Source organism: Gadus chalcogrammus, chromosome 21 (assembly GCF_026213295.1).
Source record: "Gadus chalcogrammus isolate NIFS_2021 chromosome 21, NIFS_Gcha_1.0, whole genome shotgun sequence".
Classification (NCBI taxonomy): Eukaryota; Metazoa; Chordata; class Actinopteri; order Gadiformes; family Gadidae; genus Gadus; species Gadus chalcogrammus.
In genome coordinates, this window is record NC_079432.1 from 677,823 (window position 1) to 702,308 (window position 24,486).

The 24,486-nt window shown below is 56.3% G+C and overlaps 1 protein-coding gene across 1 annotated transcript; it reads right to left on the bottom strand.

Moving 5' to 3' along the window:
* Positions 1-100: 100 nt before the first annotated feature.
* Positions 101-23,831, bottom strand: LOC130374842 (serine/threonine-protein kinase D3-like). The gene is made up of 18 exons (XM_056581818.1): positions 23,677-23,831; positions 15,433-15,571; positions 12,712-12,843; positions 12,267-12,427; positions 11,075-11,264; positions 8,954-9,031; positions 7,895-8,111; positions 7,493-7,616; positions 5,344-5,421; positions 4,685-5,204; positions 3,772-3,824; positions 3,479-3,551; positions 2,971-3,077; positions 2,305-2,466; positions 1,732-1,830; positions 1,089-1,356; positions 671-756; positions 101-280 (listed from the first exon to the last, which is right to left on the bottom strand). The coding sequence occupies exons 1-18, from the start codon at positions 23,707-23,709 to the stop codon at positions 101-103; spliced, it is 2,700 nt and encodes an 899-aa protein (XP_056437793.1). The 5' UTR covers positions 23,710-23,831.
* Positions 23,832-24,486: the final 655 nt, after the last annotated feature.

Here is a 24,486-nt window from a genome sequence, read left to right on the forward strand (position 1 = left end):
ACGGTGGCGTGCCGTCTCCGTAGCAACAGACCAACGACCCCCCCCCCCCCCCCCAAGGCCCTCCTCTTGAGTCGGCGCGACGGGGGTCCCCCCCCCCCCACTAGTCGGAGTGGCCCTCCAGCATGCGGTCGTGGTTGGGCGCCATGATGAAGTGCTTGGGCGCGGGCAGGCCGCGGGCGTCGGCGTGCTCCTCCCACCGGGCGTCGTCGCTCTCGTGGGTGATGTAGCGCTCACCGCGCCGCGTCTCGAACCCGCGCAGGTCCAGCCACGTCTGGTAGTCCTGCAGTGGGGGGGGGGGGGGGGTTAGTGGAGATTACCCAGGGTGCTTTGCTGTGATGCCCGGGGCTAGCTCACTCCGTCTATGCGTCATGCATCCGGTTATGCGTCACGTTGTAGGATCAAATCCTGAACGTAATGTTTAGCGTCTTTGTAAAAAGTTGACGTCTTTGTAAAAAGTTGAATCTTTAAACTAGACTTTATGTTAGAAAACGATAATTTTTAATCTTCACCCTAAACTTTCGTAAGAAAACGATAATTTGTTATCTCCAAACTTGACATTAAGTAAGAAAACATATTTTCTTTATCTTTAAAATAGACTTTACGTAGGAAAACGATAATTTGCTGATGAAAGGACTCAAATGTGTGCTGAAGGTGGAGCGGGAGGACAGACCTGGAGCCAGGGGTGGCTGAGGGCCTTCTCCACGCTGTAGCGCTTCCTCATCTTCACCTGCAGCAGGTTGGTGATGAGGTCGGTGGCTGTGGGGCGGGAGGAAGAAGACACTCGCATGAATTAATATTCCAACTCCCTACAGTAAACCATCCGCTACCTCTAATATACCCAAGATCTCAGCATGACTAAACATTACGATCTAGTTAATGAGAACCAAACAAACCCTAATTCATCAGAGAATAAAGGAAATAACTTTCAGGTCAAAGGTTCTTTGCCCTGAAAGAGGATCTTCTGGATCATTCCAGTACGATCTGGTTCAACGACCCGAGCATCAACAACGAGTAAGACTCCGTTCCCCAGAGCCCCAATCGACCCCCCCGACCCTGTGACCACGCCCTCCCGGCCGTCCCGCGCTCACCGTCCCCGGAGATGTCCTTCCAGGGGTTGGGCGGGTACATGAAAGCGGCGTTGTGGATCTGGTCGTTGATGTCCTCCTCCTCGTTGAAGGGGAAGGTCCCGCTGAGGCTGACGTACACGATGACGCCCACCGACCACATGTCCAGCGAGCGGTTGTAACCCTTGGAGCGCAGCACCTCCGGGGCCAGGTAGGCGGGGGTCCCCACCACCGAGCGCCGGAACGACTTCTCCCCGATGATGCGGGCGAAGCCGAAGTCGCACAGCTTCACCTGGAGGTCGGAGGTCAGCAATGCTCGTTAAGGTTGTTAAGGCTGAGGTTCGTTAAGGCTGAGGTTCGTTAAGTGAACATGTGGATGAATGGGTGAATGTTAGGCAATATTATAAAGCACTTTGAGTGGCCACTCGTTAGAAAAAGCACCATATAAGTCCATTTCATGTAAAAGGTAAGAGTGAATAAACAGAGTAAGCATTCCTCACAAGAAGCCACCAGCCTGGGCTTATCGCTGAATAAAGGTGACCTCATTCTTGAGTTAATGTTTGTTTAATCCTGCTGACACGTCGGTCGCCGGCCTGGGATCCCGCCGTGGAGACCTGCCGTCTCCACACTAGACCAGGTGAAGACCACAGGAACCTCCGGTGCTCACCTGGGGGAAGGGTTCTGCGGAGGCCAGCAGAACGTTCTCCGGCTTCAGGTCACAGTGGACCACGTTCTTGAGGTGCAGGTGTCGCAGGGCCACCAGGATCTAGGAGCCAACGGAGGAACAGTCTGTCACTGCCAGCCCCTGATCACCAGGAGGTCTTGGGGGGCCGAGACACAGAGCCCATTGATCTGTACTTTCGGCGCCTTACATTTTCAAAACAGGCTCATTACTTTCGTTTGAATGCATTTCCGGGTACGGATCAATTCTGTGCTTCTGTATTTTTACCATAGCATCTGTACTTCTACTTGAGTAGGGTATGGGTCTACCTTCGCCCCACGGATGTGATGCCACTGATGTGAGGTCACTGTGAGGTCACTGATGTGAGGTCACTGATGTGAGGTCACTGATGTGAGGTCACCGATGTGATGTCACTGATGTGAGGTCACTGATGTGACGACGCTGATGTGACGCCACTGATGTGACGTCACTGATGTGATGTCACTGATGTGTGGTCACTGATGTGGGGTCACTGATGTGAGGTCACTGATTTGACGACGCTGATGTGATGTCACTGACCTGCGTCACAAGGAACTTGGTGAGGCGTTCTGGCAGCCGGCTCCTCTCGCTGGACAGGATCATCTCCAGCATGTCTCCGTGGAGCTTCTCCATCACCACAAACACCCGCTCCACGGTCTCAAACATGTTCTCCAGGTTCACCACGCCGGGGTGGTGCAGGTTCTGGAGAGCAAGACGGAGAAGAACCCCAACGAGAGACGTTCACGATGAGCTGGTACGAGAGGTCACCTCACGGTTTGATTCCCCGGAAGATACGGTACTGGGACTGGGTCGGGTTTCTCAAAGCGTTGATAGACATCGCTGGATGATTCTACTGTCTCTGAGGTCATGTTCTAACAGGATGAAGGCTCTGTCTCTGAGGTCATGTTCTAACAGGATGAAGGCTCTGTCTCTGCGGTCATGTTCTAACAGGATGAAGGCTCTGTCTCTGAGGTCATGTTCTAACAGGATGAAGGAGTCTGTCTCTGAGGTCATGTTCTAACAGGATGAAGGCTCTGTCTCTGAGGTCATGTTCTAACAGGATGAAGGCTCTGTCTCTGGGGTCATGTTCTAACAGGATGAAGGCTGTGTCTCTGAGGTCATGTTCTAACAGGATGAAGGCTCTGTCTCTGAGGTCATGTTCTAACAGGATGAAGGCTGTCTCTGGGGCTGAGGAGGTCAGGTCACCTGCAGGATGGCCACCTCGTTCCTCAGCTGGCTCTCCTGCTTGGTGGGGAACCTCATCTTATCGATGATCTTGATGGCCACGTCGCGGCCCGTCTTCCTGTGCTTGCCTGATGAGAGGAAACCAATAATCAATCACAAATGATTGACCGATGTGCATGCCAGAGCTGTGCCAAGTGATGTTCCTTTCTGGTGGCTTTTCCCATCACGTTACCTCAACCAAATCCTTACCTTAAACCTCAACCAAACCCTTACCTTAAACCTCAACCAAACCCTTACCTTAAACCTCAACCAAACCCTTACCTTAAACCTCAACCAAACCCTTACCATAAACCTCAACCAAACCCTTACCTTAATTGAACAACATCTAACCTAATAGCGAACCTTAACCATCACTAACCTTTTACTTAAACTTCAACTAAACTAATAACCTTAATGTGAACATTTAAAAGGTTATTTAATCCATATCACTCAGGTCAAAGGTTAATGTGACGTATGGATTCCTCCTTACCACCGTAGACGATCCCAAACTGTCCGGAACCCAAGACCTCGTCTGCAAAGATCTGGTACACCGAGCTGATGTCCTGCAGAACCAGAGAACCCAGAGGACACCACGCTTAACCTCCTGAGATCCAGAACACCCCTTAACCTCCTGAGATCCAGGACACCCCTTAACCTTCTGAGATCCAGAACACCACTTCACCTTCTGAGATGAACTTGCACGTTGGGCTTAAAGCACTTCACGTACGCACATTAATACGAACATGATCTGCATTATGAATATCAATCAATCTTGTCTCTCACCACGTTCTCCTGGATCTGGGAGTTGGACACGGAGATGCTCATGGACAGGTCCTCTGAAAACACATCAGTTAATATTAGAATTCCATCCAGTAAACCATCCACCACAGATATCAACACCACTGAACACTAACAGCTGTTAAAACACAGCTAGTTAAGCAGGATTCATCCCAATAGATCAGATGATGTCACGGCCTCCGTCGGCTCTCTGCTGTCTCCTACACCTCTCACACGTTCATCTCCTACATGAGCCCATGAACACATGAATGCATCATTACAGCCTTGATGCAGAAATCTGGCGGGAGTTTCCATCGGCGGGTGTTTTATCGATTTCACAATCCTGTCGGAGATCTGGGTCACTCTGACCGATCGATACTGTACTGGTGACAGCAGGCTACTGGTGACAGCAGGCTACTGGTGAGAGCAGGCTACTGGTGAGAGCAGGCTACTGGTGACAGCATGCTACTCGTTAGAGCAGGCTACTGGTTAGAGCAGGCTACTGGTTAAAGCAGGCTACTGGTGACAGCATGCTACTGGTTAGAGCAGGCGAGGGGTTACAGCAGTATAGTAAAGGCTTTACATGGTCTTGCATTAGCATGTTAGCTTGTTGGCTAGCCCCCTGCTAGTTGTATAGTAAAGGCTTTACATGGTCTTGCATTAGCATGTTAGCTTGTTGGCTAGCCCCCTGCTAGCTGTATAGTAAAGGCTTTACATGGTCTTGCATTAGCATGTTAGCTTGTAGGCTAGCCCCCTGCTAGCTGTATAGTAAAGGCGTTATATGGTCTTGCATTAGCATGTTAGCTAGCCCCCTGCTAGCTGTATAATAAAGGCGTTGCATGGTCTTGCATTAGCGATGCCATCGGGCTCAGATGACTGATCTATCGGCTCAAAGGCCTGGGGGTCTCCCTCTACTCACTATGGTCCCGGCTCTGGCCCGGGGCCCCCCCCAGGCTGGGCTGGGGGGTGACGGGCATCAGGGCCTGGCGGATGGCCTTCTCCCAGCCCTGGGCGGCCTCCAGGCCCACCCCCGCCGCCGCCAGCCCCGGGGGGAGGCGGCCCGGGTTCTCCCCCACGTAGTACACCACGCTGGAGGTCACGATCAGGAAACAGTGGGGATTGGTCGGGCCCTGGGGGGGGGCGGCTCCATGCGGGAGGGTGAGGCCCTGGGGGGGCCCGGAGGGGCTCCGGGTGAGGCTGGCCCCCGGGGGCAGTGTGAGGCTGGGGCTCCGGGTGAGGCTGGCCCCCGGGGGCCCGGCGGGGCCCTGGACGAGGTTGGCTCCCTGGGGAACGGTGAGGCTCTGCTGGAGGCCGCCCCCCAGGGGCCCAGAGGGGCTCCGGGGGAGGCTGGCCCCCGGGGGCCCCCCGGTGGGGCTCTGGGGGAGACAGGCCCCCTCCTGGACCCGCTCCACCTGCAGGATCTCCGACAGCGGGATCTCCTGGGGGGGGGGGGGGGGGGGGGGGGTTAAGGTCCTGTTGTTATCAGCTCTCCGTGGTCTGAGACGGTCATTCATCAGGGGGGGGGGGTTTAGACCTGGACCTGGTCCCGGGGGGGGGGGGGGGGGGGCCTGGTCTTACCTTGTAGTACTTGGCTGCGTTCTCGTTCTGGAAGAGCGTCAGACACTTGCTGTCCAGACGCCAGTAGTGCCTCTTCCTCTGAGGGAGGAGAGAGGGGGGGGGGGGGGTTAGACTACAACCGGGGGGGGGGGGGGTTAGACTACAACCGGGGGGGGTGTGTGTGTGTGTACCAGGGGGTCCCGGCTGCTGTAGTGTGTGTGTGTGTGTGTGTGTGTGTGTGTGTGTGTGTGTGTGTGTGTGTGTGTGTGTGTGTGTGTGTGTGTGTGTGTGTGTGTGTGTGTGTGTGTGTGTGTGTGTGTGTGTGTGTGTGTGTGTGTGTACCAGGGGGTCTCGGCTGCTGCAGTGTGTGTGTGTGTGTGTGTGTGTGTGTGTGTACCAGGGGGTCTCGGCTGCTGCAGTGTGTGTGTGTGTGTGTGTGGTGTGTGTGTGTGTGTGTGTGTGTGTGTGTGTACCAGGGGGTCTCGGCTGCTGCAGTGTGTGTGTGTGTGTGTGTGTGTGTGTGTGTGTGTGTGTGTGTACCAGGGGGTCTCGGCTGCTGCAGTGTGTGTGTGTGTGTGTGTGTGTGTGTGTGTGTGTGTGTGTGTGTGTGTGTGTGTGTGTGTGTGTGTGTGTGTGTGTGTGTGTGTGTGTGTGTGTACCAGGGGGTCTCGGCTGCTGCAGTGTGTGTGTGTGTGTGGTGTGTGTGTGTGTGTGTGTGTGTGTGTGTGTGTGTGTACCAGGGGGTCTCGGCTGCTGCAGTGTGTGTGTGTGTGTGTGTGTGTGTGTGTGTGTGTGTGTGTGTGTGTGTACCAGGGGGTCTCGGCTGCTGCAGTGTGTGTGTGTGTGTGTGTGTGTGTGTGTGTGTGTGTGTGTGTGTGTGTACCAGGGGGTCTCGGCTGCTGCAGTGTGTGTGTGTGTGTGTGTGTGTGTGTGTGTGTGTGTGTGTGTGTGTGTGTGTGTGTGTGTGTGTGTGTGTGTGTGTGTGTGTGTGTGTGTGTGTGTGTGTGTACCAGGGGGTCTCGGCTGCTGCAGTGTGTGTGTGTGTGTGTGTGTGTGTGTGTGTGTGTGTGTGTGTGTGTGTGTACCAGGGGGTCTCGGCTGCTGCAGTGTGTGTGTGTGTGTGTGTGTGTGTGTGTGTGTGTGGTGTGTGTGTGTGTGTACCAGGGGGTCTCGGCTGCTGCAGTGTGTGTGTGTGTGTGTGTGTGTGTGTGTGTGTGTGTGTGTGTGTGTGTGTGTGTGTGTGTGTGTGTGTGTGTGTGTGTGTGTGTGTGTGTGTGTGTGTGTGTGTGTGTGTGTGTACCAGGGGTCTCGGCTGCTGCAGTGTGTGTGTGTGTGTGTGTGTGTGTGTGTGTGTGTGTGTGTGTGTGTGTGTGTGTGTGTGTGTGTGTGTGTGTGTGTGTGTGTGTGTGTGTACCAGGGGGTCTCGGCTGCTGTAGTGTGTGTGTGTGTGTGTGTGTGTGTGTGTGTGTGTGTACCAGGGGGTCTCGGCTGCTGCAGTGTGTGTGTGTGTGTGTGTGTGTGTGTGTGTGTGTGTGTGTGTGTGTGTGTGTGTGTGTGTGTGTGTGTGTGTGTGTGTGTGTGTGTGTGTGTTGTGTGTGTGTGTGTGTACCAGCGGGTCTCAGCTGCTGTAGTGTGTGTGTGTGTGTGTGTGTGTGTGTGTGTGTGTGTGTGTGTGTGTGTGTGTGTGTGTGTGTGTGTGTGTGTGTGTGTGTGTGTGTGTGTACCAGGGGGTCTCGGCTGCTGCAGTGTGTGTGTGTGTGTGTGTGTGTGTGTGTGTGTGTGTGTGTGTGTGTGTGTGTGTGTGTGTGTGTGTGTACCAGGGGGTCTCGGCTGCTGCAGTGTGTGTGTGTGTGTGTGTGTGTGTACCAGGGGGTCTCGGCTGCTGCAGTGTGTGTGTGTGTGTGTGTGTGTGTGTGTGTGTGTGTGTGTGTGTGTGTGTGTGTGTACCAGGGGGTCTCGGCTGCTGCAGTGTGTGTGTGTGTGTGTGTGTGTGTGTGTGTGTGTGTGTGTGTGTGTGTGTGTGTGTGTGTGTGTGTGTACCAGGGGGTCTCGGCTGCTGCAGTGTGTGTGTGTGTGTGTGTGTGTGTGTACCAGGGGGTCTCGGCTGCTGCAGTGTGTGTGTGTGTGTGTGTGTGTGTGTGTGTGTGTGTGTGTGTGTGTGTGTGTGTACCAGGGGGTCTCGGCTGCTACAGTGCACCATCCAGCCCTCCTTCACCACGGTGGAGCTCCTCCTCTTGGTGTGCTTGATGGACTGGACCACCCGCATCAGGGGGATGTTGGTGTTGGTGGAGGGGCTGCACACACACACACACACACACACACACACACACACACACACACACACACACACACACACACACACACATCATGAATAATGACCTGTTTGTAATGCTGACATGTTCTCTTGGAGGAGCTCAGATAAGAGTTGGGTGGGACCCCTCCCTGGGTGTGACCCCTCCCTGGGGGGCCCTGGGTGTGACCCCTCCCTGGGTGTGACCCCTCCCTGGGGGGGACCCCTCCCTGGGTGTGACCCCTCCCTGGGTGGGACCCCTCCCTGGGGGGGACCCCTCACCTGATGGCCCTCAGCGTGTCATCGTCCCGGTCCCCCTCAGCGCTCGGCCCCTCCATGTCGAACATCTTGTCCTCCAGACCCCCGACCTCGTCCTGGTCCTCGGCGCTGCGGCCCCCCTCGCTGCCCGCGTCCCCCGAGTCCACCTCCATGCCGGGGTCCAGGGACCCCCGGTCCAGGGACCCCCGCTCCAGGGGGTCGGGGCTGGGGCTGGTGGGCTCTGTGGGGGGAGAGGCGACAGCAGTTAGACACCTCACCACGCCCCCCCCCCGGGAGATGGGGAGCCCCCTCCCAGACCCTCCTCACGTCCCCCCCCCCGGGAGATGGGGAGCCCCCTCCCAGACCCTCCTCACGTCCCCCCCCCCGGGAGACGTTGAGCCCCTACCTAGACCCTCCTCACGTCCCCCCCCCCGGGAGACGGGGAGCCCCCTCCCAGACCCTCCTCACGTCCCCCCCCCCGGGAGACGTTGAGCGCCTACCTAGACCCCCCCCTGCCCCCCACCCCCCCGGAGACGGGGAGCCCCCTCCCAGACCCTCCTCACGTCCCCCCCCCCCCGGGAGATGGGGAGCCCCCTCCCAGACCCTCCTCACGTCCCCCCCCCCGTGAGATGGGGAGCCCCCTCCCAGACCCTCCTCACGTCCCCCCCCCCGTGAGATGGGGAGCCCCCTCCCAGACCCTCCTCACGTCCCCCCCCCCGTGAGATGGGGAGCCCCCCTCCCAGACCCTCCTCACGTCCCCCCCCCCCGGAGACGGGGAGCCCCCTCCCAGACCCTCCTCACGTCCCCCCCCCCCGGGAGACGGGGAGCCCCCTCCCAGACCCTCCTCACGTCCCCCCCCCCGGGAGACGGGGAGCCCCCCTCCAGACCCTCCTCACGTCCCCCCCCCCCGGAGACGGGGAGCCCCCTCCCAGACCCTCCTCACGTCCCCGCCCCCCGGAGACGTTGAGCGCCTACCTAGACCCCCCCCCTGCCCCCCACCCCCCCCGGAGACGGGGAGTACCCCCCCAGACCCTCCCCACGTCCCCCCCCCCGGAGATGGGGAGTACCCCCCCAGAGCCTCACCTCCGTTGAAGTCCACCTCGCCCAGGCAGTCCCGCGGGGTCTTGGCCGCACATCTCTTGTGGCAGTTGAACTTACAGTCTGGAGAACGGAGACAGACATAGGTTAGAGAGGAGGAGAGGAGAGGAGGAGAGAGGAGAGGAGGAGAGGAGAGAGGAGAGGAGAGGAGGAGGAGGAGGAGGAGAGGAGAGGAGAGGAGAGGAGAGGAGAGGAGGAGGAGGAGAGGAGAGGAGACACACAGAGGTTAGAGAGGAGGAGAGGAGAGGAGGAGAGAGGAGAGGAGGAGAGGAGAGAGGAGACACACAGAGGGTAGAGAGGAGGGGAGGAGAGGAGGGGAGAGGAGGAGAGGAGAGGAGAGGAGGAGAGGAGGGGAGGGAGGAGGAGGAGAGGAGGAGAGGAGAGGAGGAGAGGAGAGGAGACACACAGAGGTTAGAGAGGAGGAGAGGAGGAGAGGAGAGGAGACACACAGAGGTTAGAGAGGAGGGGAGGAGGAGAGGGGGGAGAGGAGAGGAGGAGACACACAGAGGAGGGGGAGAGGAGAGGAGGAGGGGGAGGAGGGGAGAGGAGAGGAGGAGAGGAGAGGAGAGAGGAGGAGAGGAGAGGAGGAGACACACAGAGGAGGGGGAGAGGAGAGCAGGAGAGGAGAGGAGAGCTGTTCCCATACCGATACCAGTATTGGAAAGTCTACGCTCCGATCCGATACATCACGTGAGTCATTTATAACACAGAGAACCTCACAAACACTGCAGGTTTATGCTGCGCTCGTTAACGGTCAGAGGTGGAAAGTCGGAATGTGAAATGCGTCATCTCCGATCGACATGCTTTCAAGCCACCAAGTCAGAAAAACATGAATGCATGGACGCTAGACTTCAAGAATACAAATGTTTTATCATAATTAGAGATAAATATAATGACCTAGATCTGAATAAATTAATAGTCGACAGTAAGTGAACCGACTAAACATTGCTGTCACCGTAAGAGAACCCTTCAATAAGAACGAGCGCTGTTAGTAGTTCCAATGATAGATGCTGTATCGGTTTATACTCTGTGTCGGTACTCAAGTTCAGGAATCGGAATTGTATCGCAAACGTAAAAATCGTATGGGAACATCTCTGGAGAGGAGGTGAGGAGGAGAACATCTGTAGAGAGGAGGAGGAGAGGAGGAGGAGGAGGAGCATAACATCTCTGGAGAGGAGGTGAGGAGGAGAACATCTGTAGAGAGGAGGAGGAGAGGAGGAGGAGGAGGAGCAGAACGTCTGTAGAGAGGAGGAGGAGGAGAAGACGTCTGTAGAGGAGGAGGAGGAGGAGGAGGAGGAGCAGAACATCTGTGGAGAGGAGGAGGAGAGGAGGGGGAGGAGCAGAACATCTGTAGAGAGGAGGAGGAGGAGGAGGACGCTCTGGTAGAGAGGAGGAGGAGGAGGAGGAGGAGGAGCAGAACATCTGTAGAGAGGAGGAGGAGGAGGAGCAGAACGTCTGTAGAGAGGAGGAGGAGGAGGAGCAGAACGTCTGTAGAGGGAGGAGCAGAACATCTGTAGAGAGGAGGAGGCAGAGGAGGAGGAGGAGCCGAACATCTGTAGAGAGGAGGAGGAGGAGCAGAACATCTGTAGAGAGGAGGAGGAGGAGCAGCAGAACATCTGTGGAGAGGAGGAGGAGAGGAGGGGGAGGAGCAGAACATCTGTAGAGAGGAGGAGGAGGAGCAGAACATCTGTAGAGAGGAGGAGGAGGAGCAGAACGTCTGTAGAGAGGAGGAGGAGGAGCAGAACGTCTGTAGAGAGGAGGAGGAGGAGGAGCAGAACGTCTGTAGAGAGGAGGAGGAGGAGCAGAACATCTGTAGAGAGGAGGAGGAGAGGAGGGGGAGGAGCAGAACATCTGTAGAGAGGAGGAGGAGGAGGAGGAGGAGGACGCTCTGGTAGAGAGGAGGAGGAGGAGGAGGACGCTCTGGTAGAGAGGAGGAGGAGGAGGAGGAGGAGGAGGAGGAGGAGCAGAACATCTGTAGAGAGGAGGAGGAGGAGCAGAACATCTGTAGAGAGGAGGAGGAGGAGGAGGAGGAGGAGCAGAACGTCTGTAGAGAGGAGGAGCAGAACGTCTGTGGAGAGGAGGAGGAGGAGGAGGAGGAGCTCTGACCTCGGCACTGCAGGCCCTGTCTGAACAGGCCCTTCAGCAGTCTCTTGCAGTACTGGCAGACGGTGGGCCGGGTGTAGGAGTGTACGGAGAAGGTGTGCGGCACCTTGACGCGGCCCAGAACCATCTTCTCCATCCAGATGGGCCGGCCACTCAGCAGGGAGTTCCTCTTCCCCGCCGCCAGCAGGGGGCGCTGCAGGGGGGGGGGGGGGGAGGAGGGGAATGGGTGGGATGGAGTGTGGAGGGGAAGGGGGAGGACGAAGAGGGGGAGGTAGAAATATGTTGGGAGGACGTGGGGGGAGGGAGGGAGGGGGGGGAGGAGGGGAGGAGGGGAGGAAGGGGTGGGAGGGGAGGGAGAAGTGGGGGAGGGGGAGGGGAGGGGAGGGAGGAAGGGGGGGGGGGGGGGGGGAGGGACGGGAGGGAAACAAGATGAGGCAAGGGGGGGAGAGATGAGTCAACATCACAACAGTCTTGTAAGAACCGACTCTGGCCCGGGGGGGAGGGGCTAGGGAAGTGATGTCACGGGAGCTTCAGGCTGTCGGTGTCTGACCTCACCGTCCAGCGGCGAGACACACCCTAGTGGGCGGCACGTGGCTCAGGAGGCAGAGCGGGTCGGCTGGTAACCGGGAGGTCGCTAGTTCGATCCCCGGCTCCTCCTAGCTGAGTGTGGAGGTGTCCCTGAGCGAGACGCCTCAACCCTGACTGCTCCTGACCAGCCGGCTGTCGACAGGGCGACAGCTCCGCGCTTCTGGTCAGGACGCAGCCCTCAATCACAGTCAGGTGAGGCGTTCCATGAGTGAGGTACGCATTCACCCTGTACTGCTCCCAGACGAGCTGGCCTGTCGCCCCGCGTCGGCCAGACTCGCGTCAGTGTGGTGAATTCACTTCTTTGTGTGTGCATGTTGAACGGGTGAATGTGAGGCAGTATCGCTTTGAGGGAACACTGGTTAGAAAAGCGCTGAATAAATGCAGCTACTCATTTGGTGTCGGTCTGCAGAACGGTGGAGAAACCATCAAACCACCGTCGGAAGGACACCCAGCCTCCAGTCGGAGAGCACCGAGGGGAGTCACCCGGGGACGTCTGCACGTCTGCACGGACCTGGGGGGGGGTTACTCTGAAGGACGACCCAGTAGAGACGGGGGGGGGGGGGGGGACTCTTGAGGACCCATTAGAGACGGGGGGGGGGGCTCGTACCTCTTCCGGGGCAGGGGGGGTGAACTCGGCGCTGAGGGAGGGCCGGGGGAGGCTGAGCACGCCGGCGGTCTGCGAGGCGGTGGACAGACGGCGCTTGCGGACGCCGCTGCAGTTGTTGGGGATCTTGAAGGCGCAGCGCTTGTGGAAGTTCAGCCCGCAGCCTGCAGGGGGGGCAGAGGCAGCGTCAACCATGTGACCCGAGGGACACTTGTCAGACCAGCTCTGAGACCAGGTGAGACCAGGTGAGACCAGGACAGACCAGGTGAGACCAGGACAGACCAGGTGACACCAGGACAGACCAGGTGACGCCAGGTGAGACCAGCTCTGACCAGGTGAGACCAGCTCTGACCAGGTGAGACCAGCTCTGACCAGGTGAGACCAGCTCTGACCAGGTGAGACCAGCTCTGACCAGGTGAGACCAGCTCTGACCAGGGGGGGCTCTTACCTTCACACTTGAGGCCCTGTCGCACCAGGCCCCAGAGCATCTCCCCGCAGTGGTCGCAGAAGGCCGGGGCCTTGTAGGAGTGGACATAGAGCGCGTGGGGGCGGATCTGGAAGTCCTCCACCGTGGCCAGCGCTGGGGCAGAAGGGTTCAACGTCACTCTGAGTACACGGGTCAGGCTGTCACTGTGCCAGGTCATCCTCGGTCACACGCTGTCCCAACCCATCAGACCCAGCAAGTTACACATTTACACCAATCAGAAACAGCAAAATGTGATTCCTGATGGACTGGCTATAGACCTATCAAGAATAACTCCCTCCGAGGCTCCGGGGCCCTCGGTCAGATGTCTATGCGTAATAACAAGGGTTTAGAATGATAAGACATAACCAACTCTGTAGGTGGCGAAGAAGTAAAAGCTGCTTCACGTTTTGAACTACACACTTTTTCCATCTAGTTTCCACTGAGGTTTTGGATTGTCTGTGCCCTTAAATTAGCATTAATAATCGTTTACTACTTTAACGGCAGATGGAAAAAGTGCGTGGTTCAAAAGGTGAGCAGCTTTTACTTCTTCGCCACCTACAGAGTTTGTTATGTACGATCATTCATAACCCCACGTTATTTCCCGCAGACGTTTGACAGATGGAACCAGAGTATGAAGGCTAAAGGCTGAAGTTACTTCTTTCTAAAACTGGTCTTGTGAGTGTTCGTATGAGTGGTCTTGTTTTTTGCGAGTTTGCTTGAATGCAAGCCGTCTCATCTTCCTCAAGCTACCAGAGCTCCTCATCTTCCTCCAGCTCCTCCCCCTCTTCCTCTACTGCCGGGTGAAGACCGGTCTGTCCTGAGCCTCCAGGTCCATAAAGACTCATGTCTGCTGCTGGTCGCCTGATTTTCCCTGCTTCTGCCGTCCTTGACGCTCTGGCGCCCGAAGGCCGACCGCCCGTCGCAGGAACTCCTCCAACAACACATCGCCATGGTAACCGCAGCCTCCAGCTCACTTCACAGACAATGGTCCCCTCTCCTGTCCCTGAGGTCCTCCGGACCTGGGAGGTTCCACGCAGCGACCTGCCCCATCACACCCGCACACTGCACCTACTGCACCTACTGCACCCACTCACTGCACCTACTGCACCTACTGCACCCACTCACTGCACCCACTCACTGCACCCACTCACTGCACCCACTCACTGCACCCACTCACTGCACCCACTCACTGCACCTACTGCACCCACTGCACCCACTCACTGCACCTACTGCACCCACTCACTGCACCCACTGCACCTACTCACTGCACCCACTCACTGCACCCACTCACTGCACCCACTGCACCTACTGCACCCACTCACTGCACCACTCACTGCACCCACTGCACCCACTCACTGCACCTACTGCACCCAATCCACTGCACCCACTCACTGCACCTACTTGCACCCACTCACTGCACCCTACTGCACCCACACACTGCACTACTGCACCACTCCCTGCACCCACTCACTGCACCTACTGCACCCACTCACGCACCCACTGCACCCACTCACTGCACCTACTGCACCCACTCACTGCACCTACTGCAACCACTCACTGCACCTACTGCACCCACTCCCTGCACCTACTGCACCCACTCACTGCACACTCACTGCACCCACTGCACCCCACCACTGCACCTACTGCACCCACTCACTGCACCTACTGCACCCACTCACTGCACCTACTGCACCCACTCACTGCACCCTACTGCACCCACTCACTGCACCTACTGCACCCACACACTGCACCTACTGCACCCACTCACTGCACCCACTCACTGCACCTACTGCACCCACTCACTGCACCCACTGCACCCACTCACTGCACCTACTGCACCCACTCACTGCACCTACTGCACCCACTCACTGCACCTACTGCACCCACTCACTGCACCTACTGCACCCACTCACTGCACCCACTGCACCCACTCACTGCACCCACTGCACCTACTGCACCCACTCACTGCACCTACTGCACCCACTCACTGCACCCACTGCACCCACCCACTGCACCTACTGCACCCACTCACTGCACCTACTGCACCCACTCACTGCACCCACTCACTGCACCCACTGCACCCACTCACTGCACCTACTGCACCCACACACTGCACCCACTCACTGCACCCACTGCACCCACTCACTGCACCTACTGCACCCACACACTGCACCCACTCACTGCACCTACTGCACCCACTCACTGCACCTACTGCACCCACTCACTGCACCTACTCACTGCACCTACTGCACCCACACACTGCACTACTGCACCCACTCACTCACTCACTCACTGCCTCACTCAGTCACCAACTCACTCACTCACACACTGTCTCACTCATTCACCAACTCACTCACTCACTCTCTCACTCATTCACCAACTCACTCACTCACTCACTCTCTCACTCATTCACCAACTCACTCACTCACTGTCTCACTCACTCACCAACTCACTCACTCACTGTCTCACTCATTCACCAACTCACTCACTCACTCTCTCACTCATTCACCAACTCACTCACTCACTGTCTCACTCATTCACCAACCCACACACTCACTCACCCACTCACTGTCTCACTCACTCATTCACAAACTCACTCACTGTCTCACTCACTGTCTCACTCAGTCACCGTTACACCTTCAGGGATGTAGACCCAGGAGGAGGAGGAGGAGGAGGAAGAGGAGGAGGAGGAGGAGGACCTACCGGAGAGCACCACCTCCACCAGGTCGCCCTCCTGGATGTCCTGGGCGGCGCCCACGCGCTGCAGGATGTTGTCAGAGCTCAGGTCGTGGCGGAAGAGGAGGATCTTGTTGAACATCCCGAAGAAGCCGCACTCGGGGAACTGGAGGAGGTCAGAGGTCAGAGGTCAGGGGTCACAATCCTTTTAGAATCAAATCGATCAAAGTCAATCAAAAAAATCTAGAAAGCAAACGGCAACGGTTGCACACACACACACACACACACACACACACACACACACACACACACACACACACACACACACACACACACACACACACACACACACACACACACACACACACACACACACACACACCCACACACACACACACCGGTACCCGCTAATGGAAGCTCTCCGAGCTAATGCTAACGCTAAAGCTAAAGCTAATGTACAGAGGGAGGGGTGAGTGCAGTAGAGAGGGGTTCCAGCCCCCGACAGAGGGTTCTGGGTCGGATCCCCCTGTCCTACCCATGGGCAACCCGCTTGAATTCTAAACCTTTCTGAAGGTTTCTGCCACACGCCGTGAAACAAGGAGCTGAGGTGGACGGCCTTCAGAGCTCCTGGTTACTGTGTGAGCACAGTGTGTGTGTCTGTGTGCGTCTTTGTGAACACTGGGTGTGTGTGTCTGTATGTGTGTGTGTGTTAGAACAGGGTGTGTGTATGTGTGAACGGTGTGTGTTTGTGTGTGTGGGTGTGTGTGTGTTTGTTTCTGTTCACGGTGTGTGTATGTGTGTGTGTGAGAACACAGTGTGTGAACACGGTCTGTGTGTGTGTGTGTGTGTGTGTGTGTGTGTGTGTGTGTGTGTGTGTGAACAGGGTGTGTGTATGTGTGAACACTGTGTGTGTGTGTGTGTGTTTGTGAAAACGGTGTGTGTTTGTGTGTGTGTATGTTTGTGTGTGTTTCTGAACACGGTGTGTGTGTATATGTGTATGTGTTTCTGAACACGGTGTGTGTGTGTGTGTATATGTGTGTGTGTTTCTGAACACGGTCTGTGTGTGTGTGTGTGTGTGTGTGTGTGTGTGTACACTGTGTGTGCGTGTGCGTGTCTGTGTCTGTGTCTGTGTGTGTGTGCGCGTGCGTGTGCGCGTGTGCGCGTGCGTGTGTGTGCGTGTGCGTGTGTTCAGGATCTGTGCAGCCTGCAGACACGCCGCTCCTTCCTGTGGGGGTGCTGCTCCCCAGCTGGCCCTGCAGGATGCAGCGTGTGCAGGTAGTCTGCATGGGTGCAGACACAGGAAGTGACACGGAGGAGGTGCAACACATCTCATTAGCGGCTTGGCAGTTAGCCCTCTACTTTCCGTCTGGATGCTAGCAGTAAACCGATGGCGTTAATACCCAGCGGCCACGCGAAGCGCGTCACAACGCTGCCCCACGTTCACGCACACACTCCGCTAGGAGGAGCCGGGGATCGAACCAGCGACCCTCCGGTGACCAGCCGACCCGCTCTGCCTCCTCTGAGCCACACGACGCCCAGTGTAGCGTTAGCTTGTAGCGTTAGCTTGTAGCGTTAGCTTTAGCACTAGCCACCACGTGTAGAGACAGACGTTGGCGCCGCCGGGCCGCCTCAGCACCACTTCATGCTCGGGGCTTTGACCTCTGACCCCAACTATGGGCTTAGAACTCCATTAACCACAACACACACACACACACACACACACACACACACACACACACACACACACACACACACACACACACACACACACACACACACTCTAATCTGAGGCTTCAGCCACCATTATGAAGACTTAGATACATGTACGCGAGCACACGCATTATCTAATGTTTTTCTTTGATTTGATCGCGATGCAGCAATTTGACACCGTCCCAATAGGGCAGGAAACTATCATAGAACCACAACGCACTACAGAAAGAGAGGTACAATAAAACACACGTCCCGCAATCCACGGATAACTAGACACTGATATAGTTTAGAGTACAACACTATTCTAAAGACGCTGGTTTGCTTTGAGCTAGCCTTCCATGTGTTCCAGAGTTGACCCCGTTAAGGAGAAAGGTCTGAACGTAGATCTATGATGTGGCGTTCTACAGTCGCCATTCACATGGTAGATAAATACACATCGATACATGGACATGGATACATGGACAGGTTAACATAGATAGTTACACAATATATAGTTACACATAGATCAATTAACATAGATATTGACACATAGATTAACATAGACAGTGACACATAGATTAACATAGACAGTGACACATAGATAGTGACACATAGATTAACATAGACAGTGACACATAGATAGTTACACATAGATTAACATAGACAGTTACACATAGACAGTGACACATAGATAGTGACACATAGATGGTTACACATAGATAGTTACACATAGATGGTGACACATAGATTAACATAGATAGTGACACATAGATACGGTTGAAGCTGTGACTTTAACAATTGGGAGGAGGTAATGCAGACGAGGAACTGATCAGAGAACAGAATGTGTCCGAGACCCAGAGCTCTGAGGCTGATCAGATGGGGGGGGGGGGGGGGGCTCTCTGAGAGGTGATGGGGGGGGGGGGCTCTCTGAGAGGTGATGGGGGGAGGGGGGGCGTCGCCCAGAGGTCCTCTCCTCCACCAGGGGAGGCAGATCCCGTGTGGCGCTGGACTGGGCTCGGTTTAATCCCTTTTAATTCCCCCGTTATGTCGGTACGGACGTAACGAAGAATGAAACGGGGTCGCGGGACTGTCCCGGTCTGAGTCGTGTTATTATTAACTCAGCGTCTAGCCACCGGAGTGCATTTAGGACGCGGAAATCCCCAAACATTAGCGTCCATCGGCCCAGACTGACGCCCTCCTCTCGGAGTCTGGAAACACGCAGCAGTTTGTTAAGAACTCAAACGATTGTGAAACGATGTCGCGGTTGCGTGATTCTGTCGTTTCTACAACTCAGGCAAGGCGACCTCTGGGAATGATCATTGGACCGTCGCAATGTCAATACTGTATTCTGGTTGTTGATTGGCTAGTTAGGGTCCTCGTTGGAGCAACGTTTTACCTGTTTACACGCTACCAACACGCAACCAACACGCAACCAACACGCCACCAACACGCTACCAACACGCTACCAACACGCTACCAACACGCTACCAACATACACCACCATCACACACCACCAACACACACTACGAACACACCAAACACACACCACCAACATGCTAGCAACACGCTACCAACACGCTACCAACACGCTACCAACACTTTACCAACATACACCACCAACACACACCACCAACACACACCACCAACACACACCAACAACACACACCACCAACACACACTACGAACACACCACAAATACACACCACCAACACACACGAGCAACATGCTACCAACATGCTATCAACACACCACCAACACCGTAGCAACAAGCTACCAACATGAGACCAACAACACCGACATATCAGGGACAGAGTTAAGGTGAGGGGGGGGCCGGGGGGGGGGAATGGGTCCAATGGTTAACCAGCTGCTGTGGGGGCAGATCCAGCTCTCTGATTGGACCAGGGCCCGGTGCCCTCATCCTGGACAGGAAGTGCCGAGGTGTTTTGGAAACTGAGCGGACGCTGACCTTGAGGTCCCGTGGTCGACTGCAGGAAGTAACACACACACACACACACACCTGACACTGCGCACGCACACATACACACCGGACCAACACACACACAAACAAACAGACACACACACACACCGGACCAACACATACACACAAATGCGGAACGTTCAAATCCAAAGTAAAACGGCCACAGCAGTAAACTCACAGACGGACCAAACGCGCAGGAGATCTGAAACATGAACACACACCACACATATATTGTGTGTGTGTGTGTGTGTGTGTGTGTGTGTGTGTGTGTGTGTGTGTGTGTGTGTGTGTGTGTGTGTGTGTGTGTGTGTGTGTGTGTGTGTGTGTGTGTGTGTGTGTGTGTGTGTGTGTGTGTGTGTGTGTTCCTGATGTCTTCCTGATCCCCCCGATGACCTCGTGAGGGGGCGGGGCCAGGAAGGGAAGTGCTCGTCACACCCAGCGTGACACAACGCTCACTTCCTGTTTCATCCTGATGGGTTTGTGTTGCTGTGATGTCCTCTGCCCTGATCCCAACACACACGCACACACACACGTACAAGCACACAAACACGCACACGCACACACGTACAAGCACACATACACACACACACACACACGCGCACACACACGTACAAGCACACATACACACACACACACACACGCACACGCACACACACACATACAAGCACACATACACACACACACACACGCACACACACGTACAAGCACAGATAGACACACACACACACGCACTAACACACACACACACACACACACACTTGCACATACACATCAGCGTGGCCAGATGAGAGCATGAGGATTCACACGTCCATTGGAACCAAACCGTGGATGAATGACATTAGTTATGTTGATTGTATTGTATTACATGTACTTATTCATCACATATGACGATATATCTGTATTTATTTCATATTCAACGAGGTATTTGGTACAAATGTAAATATATCTACATATGTAATAAAAACGGATATATATGTATTTCTTACATATATATATGTATTTATTACATATGTAGGAATATGTATTTACTATGAATGTGTAGATGTAGTATTTTTTGTCATGTCATCAACTACGACTACCATCATCCGCTTGAACACACACACACACACACACACACACACACACACACACACACACACACACACCACACACACACACACACACACACACAGCCGCGCACACACGCACGTGCCCACTGTACAGTAATCCAGTATAATCCGTGTGCGGTTATGTTAAATCTTTCCCATTAACAAATTCACTGCTGCTCTTCAATATTACGTCCATAATAACATCGTCATGACAACCTAACCCCGCCCCCAGCAGGAGGTGACCTCCGGGCCCGCCTAATCCCCCGCTGGACCACCGCGCGCACACACACACACACACACAACACACACACCACACACACACACACACACACACACACACACACCGCCGTGATGTCACGTCCTGTTAGAGCCTCAAACACACACACCACCGTGAGATCTAAAGACTACAAAATCTGATCCTTAAAGACTACAAGAGAGAGAGAGAGAGAGGGAGGGAGAGGGAGAGGGAGAGGAGAGGAGAGAGTGAGGGGTTGAGAGAGGGTGAGAGGAGGGAGAGGGAGAGGAGAGGGAGAGGGGGAGAGAGAGAGCGACCGGGGGGTGAGAGAGAGGGAGAGAGGGGGGAGGAGAGGGGGAGAGAGAGAGAGGGGATCATATGATCATGTAGTACAGTATGTGATTCAATATGGTTAATAAATATAAAACATGTCGCTGTGGTTTAGACGCACGGACAAACGAGGATTCTGTTTACAGAGTGTCCATGTGACGTGGGATTGTTCGGGTCACATGCTCCGAGAAACATTCAGCTGACTTCATAACCTCTCTCAGCGATAGGGGCCCCCTGCAGGCCCCCCAGCAGCAGGGGGCCCTGTAGGGGGCCCGGGGCCCAGCGCTGGGAGCCTCTCATCTGGGAGAGATCTCTCTCTCCTCTCTCTCTCTCTCTCTGTCTCTCTCTCTCTCTCTGTCTCTGTCTCTGTCTCTGTCTCTCTCTCTGTCTCTGTCTCTGTCTCTGTCTCTCTCTCTCTCTCTCTCTCTCTCTCTCTCTCTCTCTCTCTCTCTCTCTCTCTCTCTCTCCTCCCTGGCCCCGGCTTTCATCCTGGCCTCGGTAACCACGGTGACCGGGTGCCTCTGTCCCCAGTGGTGGGCGGTGGTTTTGAGGCCGTAGCCCTCGGCCTCCGCCCGGGACACGCCCAGCTGACGGAGCCGAGAAACATTCAGCTGAATTAATAACCTCTCTCAGCAGCAGGGGCCCCAGTACGGTGCCCACGTGAGGGCACCGGGTCCGGATCCGGATCCGGGTCCAGGTCCAGGTCCAGGGTTACTGGACCCTGGATCCCCCGCTGGATCCCCCCCAGGGTCCAGGGTTACTGGACCCTGGACCCTGGACCTGGGACCTGGGACCTGGACCCGGATCCGGGACTAGACCAGACAACGGACACGATGCTCCAACGTGTGGACGGCTTGAAAGGAAGTGAGCCAACGACCGGGTTACATATGAAGAGATGGAGTGACACATCGAGGGAGAGAGAGAGAGAGGGAGGGAGGGGGAGGGGGGAGTGACACATCGAGGGAGAGAGAGAGAGGGGGGAGAGAGGGGGGAGGAGGGAGAGAGAGAGGGGGAGGGAGAGAGGGAGGATGGAGTGACACATCGAGGGAGAGAGAGAGAGTGGGAGGGAGGGGGGGATGGAGTGACACATCAAGGGAGAGAGAGAGTGGGGGAGAGAGGGGGGAGGAGGGAGAGAGAGAGGGGGAGGGCGAGAGGGAGGATGGAGTGACACATCGAGGGAGAGAAAGAGAGTGGGAGGGAGGGGGAGGGAGGGGGGAGGATGGAGTGACACATCAAGGGAGAGAGAGAGTGGGGGAGAGAGGGGGGAGGAGGGAGAGAGAGAGGGGGAGGGAGAGAGGGAGGATGGAGTGACACATCGAGGGAGAGAGAGAGAGTGGGGGAGAGAGGGAGGGAGGGGGAGGGAGAGAGGGGGAGGGAGGGAGGGAGGGAGGGAGGAAGGATGGAGTGACACATCGAGGGAGAGAGAGATTGAGGGCGGAGGGAGGGAGAGGAAGTAGAAAGTAGAAACCAGCTGACGGCAGCAAACCGTCTTTCCCACGCAACTCTCTTCACCACGGCAACAAGTGATCCAGGTGACCAATCAGAGCCTGAGGAGGGCGGGGTCAGGCTCTCGCTGACCACGGTTTAACTCTGCTCGCCTCAGCCTGCTGTCGGCCAGGTTCCCGCCCCCCCCCCCGGCTCGTGGCTGAACCAAGATGGCGGCCGGCCTTCATCTATACCTCACTGTCAGAATGGGAGCACACTGAATGTGTTTCGGCCCAATAGGAAGTTGAAACACTCTGAAGGAGACGTGAGATTGAGATTCATTCAGTGCTTCCTGTTCGCATCAATCATCCGCCACCTTTAGGTTTAGTACATGACTCCTCTCCAGACCGGAGGGGAGAGGAGAAAGGACCAACCTGTTGGAGGAGCCACTGGTTTGAGTCCCCATCGTGAGGACCTAAGGGAGACCCTGTTGAAGCTGGGATCTGTTCTACTATTGACTGTGAGATTCTTCTTCGTTCCCCGCTATCAGTAAGACAAACAGAGCAGCATGCATCTGAGGTATGCTGGGCGCGCGCGCGCGTGTGGGTGTGTGTGTGTGTGCGATGTACCACAAAGTAATCACAAGTTGAAGAAACTAAAAACAGTTTCTTATTTACAAAGAAAGTTTCTTATTGACCACCCAACCCACCGTGCCCTGGCTCCGCCCCCTGGCCAGCTGTGTGTGTGTGTGTGTGTGTGTGTGTGTGTGTGTGTGTGTGTGTGTGTGTGTGTGTGTGTGTGTGTGTGTGTGTGTGTGTGTGTGTGTGTGTGTGTGTGTGTGTGTGTGTGTGTGTGTGTGTGGGGTAGATATGCAGTTACAACCGCCTCGATCTGATCGCTGATCAGACTCAGCAGAAGAGCTGCTACAGCTTAGCTCAGGAGGCAGAGCGGTTCGGCTGGTGACCGGAGGGTCGCCGGTTCGATCCCCGGCTCCTCCTAGCTGAGTGCCGCGGTGTCCCTGAGTGAGACGCCTCACCCTGACTGCTCCTGACCGGCTACATATTACTTGCCTGGCAACAACATATTTGTGTTGTTAAGGTTACATTGACATGCTTGTCGATATCACGTGAACATTAATAGTTCTAGATACATCTAGTCCTGTACATGTTAGTCTCCACAGTGGGCCTGAGCGTGGCCCGAGGGCGCGGTCAGGCTCTCGCTGACCACGGTTTAACTCTGCTCTCCTCAGCCTGCTGTCGGCCATGTGACCCTGACCCTGGCCCGTGTAACCCCAGAGCCCGGTGAAGACTTCTTCACCTGACTCCGCCGTCGGGGGGGTGAAGGGGTGAATGTGAGGCCATATTGTAAAGAGCGCCTTGAACGGCCACTGAGGGCGGTCTGTTTACCGTCTGTTTACCGTCTACCTTTTAAAAGATGAAGTGCGACTATTTGACTGTAGCAAACCAAAAGACCCCCCGGGGGGCCCCCTACACACACACCGACACACACGCGCCCGGCGGGCCTACCTTCTGGTCCACGACGGAGCACACCAGCTCCATGACGGCGCCCAGGGAGAGCTCCCCGGGCTCCAGGCTCACCGTCTCCCTGGTCAGCCCGATCTGCAGCAGGAAGGACAGGCCGTGGGCGGACCCCCGAGAGGGGCTGGGGCTGGCGGCGCGGGGGCTGCCGTTGGACAGGCGGCTCAGGGGGGGGGCGGGCGGGCTGGGGGAGGGCGAGGGGGGGCAGGCGCAGGTCGGGGTGGGGGGGGGCGGCCTGGGGAGCAGGGGGGTGGGGGAGCTGGGGGAGATAGACATGGCGGCGGCGGCGGCTGTGGCTGCTCGGGGCGAGGGGCTCTTCAGGGAGGGGTCAGAGTTGAACAACATCCAGATTGGGTAATTATTCCGAGGGGTCGAGGCGCTCCGTCACAGCGGTGATCCGCACATCTGGGCCGCGTTCCAACCGCTGCGGGGCCACTCCGAGTCACTCCTTAAACCTGATTACGGCTCCGTGTGTCTCGCCTCTCGCCCGAGGGACGGCATCTGGAAAGAAGGGGAGAAGACAGATACCGTCAGGGAAAGTGTCCGCATACCCCGCGCGTTGTGGTCTGCGTGTTACCGCGACGCACCGCGACAGGTCGGCTACGTTCACCACAGACTGGAGCCACACGCCGGCTCGATGCTCACTGCTCTGTAGCCCGTGGGTCCGGACACGACCAGACCTGCCTCCGCAGAGCGGGACCGGCCCGTGCGGCGGGTCTCATCATGTCAGATCCGATCATCGATTAGGCTAGTCGTCGGCTCGAGCGCCGGGGGCGACGTAGTGACCGCTGCTGCAAA